At 31.6% G+C, this 15418-nt stretch overlaps 1 protein-coding gene across 1 annotated transcript in view; it reads left to right on the forward strand.

The window, feature by feature from the left end:
* The window catches only part of LOC106460760 (protein polybromo-1-like), a 171348-nt gene extending 163437 nt beyond the window's left edge, over positions 1 to 7911 (forward strand). Inside the window, 2 exon segments of the mRNA XM_022387753.1 lie at positions 2600 to 2693; positions 7415 to 7911. Coding sequence (XP_022243461.1) covers positions 2600 to 2693; positions 7415 to 7631 — 311 coding nt within the window. The 3' untranslated portion in view covers positions 7632 to 7911.
* The last annotated feature ends 7507 nt before the right edge of the window (positions 7912 to 15418 follow it).

Genomic DNA, 15418 nt, shown 5'->3' on the forward strand with positions numbered 1-15418 from the left:
CTCTCATTGTAACAGTACATCTATAAAATTGCGTGTTACTTGTAGTAGTAATATCTATATGAAAAGTATGTGTTGTCTCTCGTTGTAACAGTACATCTATAAAACTGTGTGTTACTTGTAGTAGTAATATCTATATGAAAAGTATGTGTTGTCTCGTTGTAACAGTACATCTATAAAACTACATGTTACTTGTAGTAGTGATATCTATATAAAAAGTATGTGTTGTTTCTCATTGTAACAGTACATCTATAAAACTGTGTGTTACTTGTAGTAGTAATATCTATATGAAAAGTATTTGTTGTATCTCGTTGTAACAGTACATTTATAAAACTACATGTTATTTGTTGTAGTAGTAGTTTCTGTATAAAACAATACGTTACTCATGTTACACCATTTGTAAACCATTTAAACTACTTTTTTACCTGTTGTGTTAGCAGTATATGTGCAAAATTGTGTGTTACTTGTATCATCAGCTTTTTTTTATAAAACACATTAACTCATGTTACACCATTTCTTTGGAAAACTGTGCTTCCTTTTACTTCTTCATAGGATAGTATATAACTACACATTACCTCTTGTAACAATGTCTTTGTTAGACCATCTATAAGTTACTTCAGCAGTCTTTATAAAGCTATTTGTTTTTGTGCATTTGGTTGGCCTTTACTACCTGTTGCTAAGATATTGCCTTAGTTAATTTACATGTTACCTCTTGTAGCATCAGAATCTCGTTAGATCATATTATATACTAGCGAAAGTAACCAGCTTTGCTTGGGATATTAGGTTTGAGCTGCTGTAACAGCAGCCATTCACTCTTTATTCAATGGAGATTCTCAATAAGAAAACAAATATTTTTTTTAAATTTTGTAGTTTATACATTTCATTTTATACTTTTATCACATAGACTAACAACAATATTAGGCCTTATTTATGCCACTATAGATCACATTGTCTAACATATATAAAAGCAGCATGATGTAGTGCATCACATCACGCTTGATTTCTATTTTGACATAGTGTGAGATAACTTAGCCTAGAGCCAGGTGCATAAAATTTAACATGAAAGTAAAAATATCGAACCAATTCTAAACTTAAATAATATAAACAAACCTATTTAATTAATGGAGCCTTTAAATTAGAAAACAACAAATATTTTTTTCAATTGTATAGCTTATACATTTCATTTGATACTTTCAGCACTTAGCCTCTTAACAACAATATTAGGATATACTTTTATTGCTAATCAACATGATATAAAAGCCACTGTTTGAATGCATTGTCACCAAAATGCACTGGTTTTTTTATATATTAGAAGTTGTTATATAAGGAACCACTTCTTTTCTATGTGGTTTTTTGCTAGATTGTCTCATTAAAAAGATGTGTGCATGCAAATGCGTGTCTGCCTGTATGTGATGTATATCCATAATTTGGAATGTAAGAAACCACTTATTTTCTATATGGTTTTTTGCTAGCTTGCCTCATTAAAAAGATGCTTATGTGTGCATACACGTGGATAAGTAATAATAACCAGGTGCAAATTCTCAGGGTCCACTTAGTATGGGAGCAAAATTTCAGGTGTCTAGGTTCTTTCCTCTTGGAGCACAGCAGTCACATAAGCACATACACACACACACGTGCATGTCTGTCTGTCTGTGATTTCTATTTGTAATATAAGGACCAACTTCTTTGCTACCTTACCTTATTAAAAAGATGCACATGTGTGCACGCACATTTCTTTACTGTTTTTTTTTTGCATAAAAAGATATGTGCATGCACACAGATAAGTAATAATACCCAGGTGCAAACCCTCAGGGTCTACTTGGTATGGGTGCAAAATTTCAAGTTTCTAGGTTCTTTCCTCTTGGAGCTATGGTGGTCACATTTCTTTTCTATGTACATGCACATAACTGTGATTTAAGTATTTTGACACAATATCTTTGTCAGACCAAATGTCATCTGTTACAGAACCATATTTTCACATTACAGTATTTTTAAAAGTATATGTTACTTTTTGTAAAAACTTTTTTTTAAACCACATACTTTTTATTTTAGTATTTTTATACATATTGTAGCAGCATTTTTTCTGGCTGAATCCAGATATAGTCATAGTGAAGGTTTCCAGTTATTAATGCTCTAAAACAATATGACATCCATATCTTAAGAATTGCTTTTATTCTATGAGTTTTTCTGTCAACTATGTTCAGATAAGCTTGTGTTTCAATGTTTTTCTATCATTGCAACTAAAGCTGAGCCAGTTTGTGACAAATGAAAGACATTAATGTTAATAGTATAAAATCATGTGGGTAGTCTGTGTTGGTTTATCTGAGTTTTCTACAAAACATGTTTAGTAAATCATGTTGCATGTTTATGAGGCATCAAACATTTTTGGTAAGTAATGAACAATGTTGAAATTCACCATTCTTACTTTCAGGTGTTGTTACGTCATGCTCCAGCATTCTTGAACCTATGTATATTCCAAAATGTTTACATTTTCTAAATAAAGCCATCATTAATTTTTGGAAAATAAGCTTTTTAGATAAATGATCTGCGCTACTATAGATTTAGATTATTTCTTTATAAAGATTAAACTCTCTTTTTATAGGTCATGGAGGATACAGCCATAGACCAGCACCTCCTATCTTTGTTTCCACACCACCTCGTACACAGCGCCTACTTCACTCCAGTATCTACATTAAGTAAGTTGTAAATTAAATTTTAGTAATGATTTTCCCAACCACTGGTGTGTTTCTATAATTCAAATGGTAACTTAATATTTACAATACTTTTAAAACATTGAAAATTGTTTCCATTTATAGACCATTAATCTTGCAGATCATATGGCATTGGACAATGCACATTAACTTTGAATTTAGAGATTGGTTTTCCTACAATTATTTTCATACAAGGGCAATTATTGTAGTTTCCAAAACTACTAAAAAAAGCTTATCCATTAGAAATTAACAATTATATGTCATTCAAGATATATCTGCATTACTGATGACTGTAAATAATTCCACAGATTAATGTTGACATGAATTACTACTATGGTTGTCATATTTCTTATTAGAACATTATGTATAATGAAATAGATTATTCTAACTTCAATGTAAAAACAGATTCAGCATTATTACATCATCACTAGCTAATATAATAATATATGACAGAATTAAATATAGTAAATTACATTTAGTCTTTGGAACAGTGATTAAACTTGTTATAAGTATAAAACATACTATATAGCCATGTTGCCTCTTCTCAGAGAGGAAACATTGATTTGTTGTAAATATTTAGATCTTTTTAGTTTAACATTGTCCCTGACATTATCAGTGTGTGTGATGGAAATGATACTAGTAACTATGTATACCTTGAAAACTGTTATTAATTAACCAATAACATATTTCATTTCTTGGACAAAGTTGAACTGTGATGTAAAAACATATGATAAAAATGATAGCTAAGCTAGTGGGCTCACCCATGATAATTTTGGTAAAAAACACTGTTTAATACACAATATTTACAATAATGTTGCAAAGTCTTAGTTTTTTTTAAATATTTGTAATCAATAAGTAAAAACAAAGAAACACTAATTTAATTTAGGTAACAAATTTCTGGATGAAATAGTTTGAAAATGCAGAAGAACTTTCTACAGATTTCATATCTCAAGCAAATGAAATATGCATGTGTGTTTGAATTTGTAGCTCTGAAATTTTGAAGATTTTAATATGATTTTCTTTCAAAGTTTGTAGTGCATACTGGAGAGATATACACATTGTGATAAAAGTTTAGATAAACGACCTTTACACTCCAGATGTAAATATATTTGTTTTTTATTTAATAATGAAAGTTTTCCGGATATATCCGGAAATCCGGATATTTCTAAAAAAAAATCCTAAAAACCTCCGGTTTTCTTCCGGATAAACACGTTTTTTAAAATTATTTATCGGATTTTGTTGTTCCATGCCATAGATAAGCGTTTATGCAATCATGCGGTTTGTTTACATTCAGCGAATGAGTTTGATTTTTCATTAAATATATGTTTGATTTATTTTTAGCAATGTTTTAATAATGAATCTATTCAATTTCATATTAATGTGAACTGTTTAGTCTCAGTTGAATTGTACACATTTCAAAAACGCATGTGCAGTACTGAGTGTAAGTTATAAAAGCATTACTTTATATATGTTTTGACATCCAATAGTGAAAATTATGAATTCCAAAGAATGCACTCTTGAAAATTATCCATTAACTAGGGGAATCAGATTTGATATTTCTCACATGTATTTGATAATCATTTATGTAAGAAAAATGGGGTAACTTGTTTAAGTGAATTTTAAATACTAAAAGGCATCAAAATGTAGGATTTTGGGTGCTGGACCCCCTTACTTGGCTTCGATTATTTTCAGGATTTTTAGGAAAGGGACACTTTCATCTCTGTTTATTACTACCAACATTTCACTTTTACAGCTTATTCAGGGTTAATACATACAAACTGTTTGATATTGAAGTATACGGTTATTTATAACATTTATTTAAAATTTTAGTATGATATTGTTTTCAGAACAATTTAAAATTCTTACCTTTATTGAAGATTTTAATTTGATTTTTGTCTTTGTACACTCTTTAAAATTTTCCTATACAATTTTTATTTTATAAAGCTTTAAATTTTGTTTTGAAAAACATCACACATACTTTCACTGACTACAATTACTAATGTACAAATAAAATTATTTTTTTCCTTACCAAAACAAAACTTGACGTGGTCATGTGCAAAAAATTTAATTAAGCCTACCTCATCTTATTCCATAAAACATTTATTTTCCTATCACATTGCAACATCATAATTCAAATGAAATATATAATGATAAAGCAACTTTTCTTCAAGACTAATTGTGGCAGAAAAAATTCTTCACAAACATCTTTCCTTCTAGCAGCATATCAGTTGTTTTAGGTCTGTATGTGAATCTTGGCTGAACTGTAAACTGTAATAGATTATACAGTTGAAAGTAAAAGAAAAAGAACTTTCATGACATGTTTAGATCATTCGCCAATAATTTCTCGAAGCTGAGATATAGGCAATCACATTACACCATAACAATCAAGGTTGAGAAATTATGGTTGGTTAAAAATCGATAAAGCTACACTTGTATCCAAGTTACAAAGATAAGTTACTGCTACTTTGTCAAAAACCATTATTGACTTTCATCCTAAAGGACTATGAGTGTCATATTATCCTCAGAAAAATAGCAAGAGCAATTTTTTTAATTTTCATGTACAAAAATTAATTACATTTTTTTATTAAATAAATTTCAAGTCAAGTTGTTTTTTGTGGATTGAATAATGTCTACAATTTTATCTTCTATAATTTAACTCCATGCCAATGGGGCAGCCCATTGACCAATCTTGTAACAACCATGTAACCGTAAAACTATATATACACACACTATAACTCTGAATGTACTGCATGTATCATCATTAAACATGGAAATTTAGAAGCAAACATTACAACTCTGTTGTAACCAAAAAAAAATTTTGTTTTAAATAACTTTATTAAAAATTTCAGTGTTAAAATACAAAGTCTTTACTGAATCAGTTTGAGTGAAAGTTGATTTTTATGCCAAGAATAAAAATACTTCTTTTCATCTTACAGTTTTCATATTTCATTTGCATAATCTCTAGGACATCTTAAATGAATATCAAATTTTTCTGTTTTTTGATAAAATTTTCTACTTATTTCTTATTTTATGTGCACTAACAAAATCATCAATGTACAGTAAAATTAAGAGTTGAAAACTATGAGATAAAATCAAAAATACCTTTTCTCTCTCTTTTTTTTTTTCCTTCTAGAATGGCTGCAGATTGTAAAAGACAATTACAATTAGTTATCTTAACAGCTTTTGACCTTTTCATACCTGCTTTCATTTAATTTTATTGTTTTGTTGTTCTTTGAACTGTGTGTAACTGGAGTAACAAAGCAATAAATCACCTGGTAGAGAGCTTAGGGTAAGCAACTATCAAGTTACAGCACATGATTGCAGCCTATATGCATTCCTCACAGTGAAGTTAAGATAAATTTTTATGTAAATTTTTTTTCACTTAAGTTTTCTTACCTGACCTAATAAGTTTATAATTTTTACATTTTAGTTACTTTTATTATTAAAAAATGAATAAAAAACCCAAATGTTTAGTACTTTAGTACTTGAAGCCTTTTGCAGATGAGTGCATGATTTAGTGAACCAATTTCTTTGCTCACTAGTTTTGTTCAAAAATATATCAGGCACTAGACCTGAATATCCTAAAACTAATACAAGTTTTCTGGCTTTCTTACTAACCTATAAATAAGTTAAATTCCATTACTACTTGGAGCAATGTCTTTAGTTTATGCACTAAACTGTCCTAATGAACTATCAGCTTTCACCACTAAAACAAAACAGACAATGGTCTGATTTATTTAGTTCAAAAATTTCTCTTTTTATTGGTTATAAACATGTCCAGTAGCAATTTAAGAGAGAATTATAGACATTTCTTAAAATACAATAGATGGAGGAGAAGGTTCCATGTGGGTTGAATAAATAACAAATATAATGATATCTAAGTAAACAAGAAGATAAGAGACTGAAATTTTATATATTGACTAGTCAATATCTATAGCGTATGTTTTTAATTAGTTGAACAATCTTTAATACCTTACAAGGGAAGATAAAAATCTGCGAGTGAAACCTCAGAGTACCACCACATCTTGTGACTCAGAGGTGCAGATTGAGAATGTATATAAATATTGAAATTAATAAATTATAAGTTAGATAATATAAAAATTTGAATTATGTTTTGATGCCATGTAAATTAAAATGTGCAGAGAAATAAAGTAGATCAATTACACTTTGAACATAACCCTGTAAAAAAAGTTGTGACATGCACTCTCTAGTCCTACTGTATGAATGGGGTTAATTCAATCTTGCAATTTTGTCCTTGAGATGGGATGCACCCATCCAGATTTGATAGAAATAAAATGCTATAGCGTAATGTTGTTATCAGTAAGTTCAAAAATCACCCTATTTTACAGTTGGCCTTTCAGTAACTTTTTGTTTTCTCTTTTTTTTTCTCCTTTTTTTTTGGTAAGAGTTAAAAAATGAGATTATTTTATTCTACTTGGAGAAATATGTGTTAAAATAATATAACACTGATTTTAAGATATTCTTAATGTCACCAAAATCTATACCATTTAATGCATTGTGAACATATCCCAACATTGCCCAGTACCACATAATATGCTTTAATGTGACTTTTTAAAATGATTTAAATATAGAAGTTTTAAGATGACTCATTGTTCTAAAGAAATAAGAACTGAGACTTTTCAGGAATCAAGCTCGTGACTGAGATATGCATTTCTAAGAATATTTAATTTTTTTGTTTGTACAAGGTATATTGAAGGACTGAAGGGTGATAGCAGACATATAAGTGACTGGGATGCACAACTAAAAGCTACAAAGGATAACACAACAGTGAGTGACCCACATCGCCTTCCTGTCCAATGGCTGGCAAATGGAGCGGGAAACCATGGTAATGTTGTCAATGCATTCTGGGCTTTGCGGGATTTCATGCTTCGAGATGCATTGAACATTTCTAAAATATTGTAACAAATATTCAAACAAAGTAGCTCTTATCTATTGAAATACTGTGTTGATTTTTCTTTTACAAAAATTGATCTGTATCATGCATGACTTCATCATTTTATAGTAATACAAAGACATAAAATTGAGTTGTTTTGTATTGTACTCTTGTCTTAGCAAAACATTCATGTGTTCAAATACTTGTGTAAGTTTTGTTTGTCATTTTTACAAAAGGATGTAATACTCCCCTAGAAATGAAATAAAATATTAAAAAAAAAATGTGTGTTACCAGAATAACTTTTCCATGTTGGTGGAGCTACATAAGAAGCACATGTAATTAAACTTGAACCTATTTTACACACCTGCTGTTCTAAAATAGCCAAATGACACCATGAGTAGTTACACTGGATTTAACCCTTCAGCTGTTGATTGAACATCTGCATAGCAGATTTTAAAATTTAAGTAAAAACAATAATTCTAAATGTTTTGACAATTTGTAACTCAGAATTATTTTGTAAATAATATTTTATCATTTTTACCATTTATTTTCAAACTTGGATTTCAGCATAGCTTCAAATAGTCTCAAATATAAACAATGCATTTACCAATTTTTTTAGAATTTTTCTGCATACCCTAAAGAATAAGTTTATATTTACTAAAAAAACTGTCATTCCTTGAGATTATAATTATCTATGTTTGTTTATTGCATGATTTTCCTTCTCTTGCATTGATTTTATTAGTACAGCCTCATGTTTCCACTATTCATTGATCACACAACAAGTAATCTCAACATCTACTAATTAAGCTCAGTTTGAAGATAGCTACAAACAGTTTAAAGCCATTGAATAGAACTGAATATAGACTATTTATGTTAGTGTGGAGTAAAAAAATAAAAAGCAGTGTGCAAAGTAATTTATGATTTCATGTGAAAATAATGTATTGAAAGAAATATGTTAATAAGTATCAAGTTGAAACTAATTGGGTGTATAAAAGTCAATAACTAGTTTGTTCTAAGTTTCCTGCAATTTAATTGAATATATCCATTCTGGGAAGGAAAAGATTGATAGATATCAGTGACAACCTCTGGTCTAGAATGGGTTAAAGAAACAATATCAAGATGAGCAACCAAGTGTGTCCTAGACAAGAATGCAAACATTAATAAAACACTTTCCCATTTTAAGGGTCTTAAGAAAAGTTCTCATGATGGACTAAAATATATACAAAATAGCACCATTATGAATAAAATAAAGTTTTTACTGGATTTAAAGTAAGAATATTATAAAGGTGGGCAACTATAATTGATTCTTGAATAAAAATGAAAGTATAAAACGTAAGCCAAAAATAAATAAAATAAGTACTAAGAAGCATAAGGTAGGTAAGGTGCCTAAGAAATAGGGGAAAATGGTGATAAACTGAAAGCAAATATATAATGCTGTCGTCAGGATAATAAGTTGAAATAATTCATTCAACTCCAACACACATGCACATGTGGATATACTTGTGTTGTATATACATTAATAGTGTTGTAAGCTGTATTTTCAATATATTTAATTGTTTACAGAGAAACTTCTAATCATGATAATAACGTAAAAGTGAGAAGCTTCATCTAATACCTAGAGAGATGGGTATATTATTTATAAGTATCAATAAGCAGGTAAAGTTACAGAGTATTCAAAAAGTTCATTAGTTCAATGTTAAAAGGGAAATTTATCATGTCTATAAGCAAGGAAATTCTATAAGTAAGTTTATTTGCGAGTTAAGCATACTACTATGGTAGTTGAAATGTTTGTGCACTTAAGCCTACAAATAAAAGTGACAGTAGCCTGTAGCAAAAATCAAGGAAGAAATAAACTAATTTATTATTGTTACTTGGATAGGATTTTCAATTATTTTTACCAGATGATCCAAAAAATTCTACTCAGTGAAAGAATACATTATAACAATAATATTTATGCTATCTCAAACTCAATTTCATCAAATGTACACTCCAAAATTATCTCTAAACAAATATGTGATGTTTTTTCTCTCTAAGCATCATGTGGTTGTGTGTTATACAGAGAAGACATACAATTATTTTAAAATTTTAGAAATCCACTTGTAAGCAGCTCTTGTACAACTTAAACCTTTACCAATTATTTAAAGTAAGGAAATTATTATAAACTACCAAATGTAAAAGAAAATGCTAAAGAGGAATACAAATGTGAATAAAACAAGTTTATGCTAATTCTAAGCATTCTGCTACTCATGAATTTCCCATATCTTTTTATTTCTTTTTGTATTTTATCATAATCCCTTGACATTGCACCATTTCTGAATATCTGGTAATGCAAACTTAACCAACTATTATTTCCAATTTCTACAATGGTATGCCCCATATAATAAATATAATACTGTGTGAACAGGGACATGTATACATGAGTTGAGAGAGAAAAGGGTATCGACTTCAGTTTGTCTACTGATTATCTCACTTGTAGTGAAAAATGTATAAAAAATGACATCCATTATAGACAAATTTGCATTTCAATTTGAAAAGTGAGTGTAATTTATGAATACAAAAGATGTCAGGATGAAAACCAAGTTTTTGTTTCAATACCTTAATGAATCTTGTATCAAATCAACAGAGGAGAAAGTAACAATGAAGAAGTCTGTGTGATGTGTAACAAAACATTTTTGTGCTGTAATAGAGGTCTTGCAATATGCAAACTCACGAAAACATATTACCAGGATTGCAATATCTAAAACAAGTTCAGGTTACATAACAAAATGCCAGGGCCCCCCTGCAAAATATGGTGGGAGTCCCATTAGTGCAGGTGAGGTGACTCATTTTCGTAAGGCACCAATAAACTTATTAGACATTTAGTTTTATTATTATATATACTTTTGTTTTGTGTTTTTACAATTTCGGCTTGCAGAGCAATTTTCTTTGTACATTTGCTGTTATGTTAAACTTATAGTAAAGTTTTTCTTCATTACCCATTCAAGCCGTCTCCAGCCATCAATAGCGTTATGTTTCACAAGTGAAAGATCAGTTAGATCTTTAGTTGCTGCCCTAGAAGTTTGTTGTATTTCATCCTTCAGTGTGGTTCTGAATGGCAGTAGCTGTGTAGGATTCTGAAGATACACCTCTTTCTGCTGAGCTTCAAGGCATTCAACTGATTTAAATAGTGCATTATGAATTAACACTAAGAATTTCAAAAGGAGACATAAAATGAAACTGCTGTACTATTGTGTACATTCTGAAGAATCATATTTTTGACTGAGTAACAACAATATCAAAGTTGACATAGAACACAGCTACCTTAATTTTTTCCTCAGGGCTAGATAATCTTTGTAGAGTTTGTCGAAATGTTTTTGTTTTGTTTTTTGTACGTGATAAGTGTTTTTCGGTTCAATGCTTCAGATAGTTTCAAGTGAAGAGTTGGTAGTCTTAGTATCTCCAAACTGCTTCCTAAAGCTTTCTAGGATCTTGATTACAATAGTTAACATTGTAGCAGTTAGATAATGTCCTTATCCTTAGATTGGTGCTATTTTCATACGATGTTTAGTTGTTAATTTTTAGGTGAACTTTTACTCTTGTTAATAATAACAGATTCGATCAGGAAATAAGGAGTAATTTGTATTTGAAAATTTAACTGAGTTTTAATTGAATCGGAAATAAACAGATTAGAGAGGTTTGATGGACAGTGAAAACAATCTTTATATGAACACAATAAAAAAAAATTTCTTATCTGCATAGAAGGGTGGATGATCACCTCTGTTAGATCAATAAATAGCTCATCAGCTGGCCACACCTCACGATGAATCTCTGCTGAACTAGTCATTATGAAAACCAAGTAGAATTGAACCACGAAAGTGTGCCTGAATTCAACACGTAAATTGGTTTCTGTGTCAAGAATATCTTCTTGTGACCTTCGCACATAATGTGGACAAAGTACGTCTTTGAAATAATTCGGCCGATCCCACGTTCAGATGTTGCAGACTAATGAAATATGACCATTTATATTTTAAACGACTTGAGCAAACAGTCTATCATAGATTAATGTAGGGCCTATGCACAATACAGTGTTAAACTCAATGCAGAATGAAATATGATAAAGGGCTAATTACAACTCTGTAACAAACTACTTAATAGTGCGTCATTTGTATTATTGTGTGATCTTAAAAGTAATTGGGGAGGGGGCTGTGACACACGTGAGTCTTATAATATTCACATCACCTTTCCTCTGTGCAGTACCGCCCCTCGTATCGTATTACCCCATAAAAATTTACGAAATTAGGCCTTTTGATAATATTGTCCCTACAAGTGACTTCCAGTTTGTAAAATGAGGCACCAAATGATATCTCTTGTCTTATCATTCTTTCATGTAAACAATCTCTTGGTTGTCAGTCAAGGTGAATATTGAATGCTGTTTGGAACTTCTGAAATTCCTGATTATATAGTTATGTATGTAACTGAAGTTTCCCTCAGATTTGTGAAAGAAATGGAGCTGGAAAACCAGTGAAGGAGGTTCTTTTTGCTCGCTGGTAAGCGCAACAAATACTACATCTCATACGCATGGTAAACTGAAACTAGAATATATGCATTTGGTCAATTCTTTATAATTGTGTCTAATACAACACATGACAATGATATAATACTCATGTGGGAGAGGTTACCAGCACCTCACCCCTGAACTAGGTCTTTACCACCCGGTTTTCTATATATCACTATAAGGAAATGTACCAAACCTAAATACCTAATTCAATGGGTTTCTCGAAAACTTATTTTCCTAATGTACATAGACCTAGTTGACGCTTTCCTCTTCTTTAACGGTTTCTGCCTCGTCACCATCTTCCTCTTCTGTTGGGTAGGCAGCAGCTGCTGTGTTTTGACATTTCCTACATGAGCACATCTCTGTGCATGGCATACCAACTGATGCACAACATTGTTCACTTACGCTTGATGAGAGACATTTTGACTTTTTGCATGAGCAGGACATAATTTCTAGGATTCTTTGCTGGATAGGTTCAGTTTCCATCCACTCAATCTCAAAGCAACCGTTTATCATCTTCCATCCATGACCCACAGGGGATGGAATGTTTGGTTTGGTCTCAAGTCTGGTAGTTTGTACGCTGAATGTGTTTTCTCAGGGCATTCTGGGTGGGTAGCATTACATTCTCGGTTCAGGTAGCAATTGAAAACAAGAAATACCATGCCTCATTCACAGCAATGGAGTCAGTCTGGCCATACAGTTTGCATACAAATTCTTCAATAGTCATTGCAGTCTCCACAGATGCTCCAACCAGCCATGAAATGAAGTTATATAAGTTTATTGGCACTTGCTCTTTGACAACATCAATTGTTAAGTTGGGGAATGTGGGAGGCCAAGACAACTTTCCTTCAGGTGACTGAATCTCCTGCTTCAATGAAAGGTGTGTGGTGAAGCAGTCCCTTAAATTACTCCCCTTTGCCTGATGTTCCTGTACGGATTCTGTTTCTTTTCTGCTTAGTGACTCTCCAGTTGATGTACAAACTTGAGTTGTGACTATGTCTTAACTATCCATTGTGTCATTATCATCAGTTCCAAATGCTAATGTAGAATATCTTAAAACTATATAATCCTGGACAATCTCTTCTGCATATATTGTTGACAAACACAAATTCGCTCTCATTCATCCTATTCTTAAACAAAAGTCGATATTAAAAAAGATATATGATAGTAAGTCCGTCACGTGTTTTAGTATGTCAGCTTTGTCTAAGGTACAGGATTAGAGCAGGTTTACAACCTTTGTTAGTGTGTTTTACAGGATTTTGTTATATTTGGTTTGTTATGAATTTCGCGCAAAGCTACACAAGGGCTATCTGCGTTAGCCATCCCTAATTTAGCAGTGTAAGACTAGAGGAAAGGCAACTAGTCATCACCACCCACCGCTAACTCTTGGGCTACTCTATTACCAACGAATAGTGGGATTGACCGTCACATTATAACGCCCCCACGGCTGAAAGGGCGAGCATGTTTGGTGAGACGGGGATTCGAACCCGCGACCCTCAGATTGCGAGTCGAGCGCTCTAACCACCTGGCCATGCCGGGCCAGGTTTACAGCAATAAACACCTTCATGAAAATTTAGAAAAAAGAATTCCTGAATATAGACATATTACATACTAGTTATGGAAGATACTATGATATTTCACACGGTCCTTAGATTTGTCACTGGAACCCAATATTTCACTTATCCACAATAAAATTGAACATATGCCCTCATCATCACCAATGAAAACACTGGATGTCTCGTGTTTCTCCCTTGTTGTGGTGTAAATCAAACAGTAACCATATTCTACTTTCATTAAAAACACACTTTTATAAATATTTCGGTTTAATTAAATATTCTTTACCAATGTCAAGTAAACACAGATCAAACTATGCCTCTTTCTCAGTGAGGTTAAATATAATATGATGTTTACTAAACATAAGCACCTCAGTATTCAAGTTCTGTATACTTGCTTGGAGATTGTGCTCCCTAAATATTTTTCATTCATGTCATAATGCAGTATACATGATCAAGTAATGATATAAATACTGCTACAACAGCGGAAGTCACTCGACGCTAGGAACATGCGCGCTGGAGTTTCTAGAAGGATCATGACTTATCGAGGAACTCCGTGAATAAACGAATGTTTGCCAGGCGCCCTCTTTTTTAGTATATAAGCTCGGCAAATAAAGCCAGCGATGGATAGATATGCAGATAGATAATTGAGTCAAGCGAACAGTAGGCACCATAAGTAAAGTGTGTTCATCACTGTGATTTTAAAGTAACTGTGGAAATTCTGTGTACTAAAAAGTTGTATCAAGAAAAAATAAACTAGTTTTAATTAAGAAAGGACTTGTATCGCTGAAGTTCCTCGAAAGAATTTATACCAGAAATTAACAAACGAGCGGATACTTAACAACACATTTATACTCCCATACACTTATGTACAATAAAATAAATTAACAGCTGATTCGTGAGAAAGAGCCCCTTTTTGCCCAAATTTTGAAATTTGAATTATTTCACTATTTTTATTTGAGTTTATGACATTTATGTCGATTTTAGATTGATAAAATATATTAGTAATGAATTAAGAGATTGTTGATATGCCTTTTTTGTCATGGCCATATCACCTTGTAAAGAGGGACTACTATTAAGATGCTCATTTTTTCAGAGCAATATCCATTAAAAGAAGACGCTAGATAGAGAAGTATATGTAGTTTTACGACAGCGGAAGTTACGTGACGCTGGTAACACGTCATGAGTTTCTAGAAGGATAATAACTATTCTTGGCAACTCTAGTGTTTGCCAGACTCCCTCTATTTTTGTATATAAGCTCGGGAAATAAAGCTGTATATATATAATTGCAGATAGGACAGATATAGAGATAGATAATTGAATCAAGCGAGCTGTAGGCGCCATAAGTAAAGTGCGTGAATCGTTGTGAATATAGCGTGTGTTTATAAAAGTAGTTAACTTTAAAGTGACTGTGGAAATTAAGTGTATTACAAAATTTGTAACGAGAAAGAATAAACTAGTTTTAATTAAGAAAGAACTCGTATCGCCGAAGTTTCTCGGAAAGAAATTGTACAGGAAGTTATCAAACGACCAGATGCAACAAATTGGTGTCAGAGAGTGGGACGAAAAAAAAAGGAAGATGGAAACCAAAGGTGGCAGATCAAACTACAGCTTAGCAGATTTGATGGCAGCAATACAATAACAGCAAAAGAAACGACAAAAGAAACAAGAAGAGAGCTTACAGCAGTTGTTGGAGGAAAAAGAAAAGAAACAAGAAGAGAGCTTACAG

The sequence above is a fragment of the Limulus polyphemus genome, unplaced genomic scaffold (genome assembly GCF_000517525.1).
Source record: "Limulus polyphemus unplaced genomic scaffold, Limulus_polyphemus-2.1.2 Scaffold35, whole genome shotgun sequence".
NCBI lineage: Eukaryota > Metazoa > Arthropoda > Merostomata > Xiphosura > Limulidae > Limulus > Limulus polyphemus.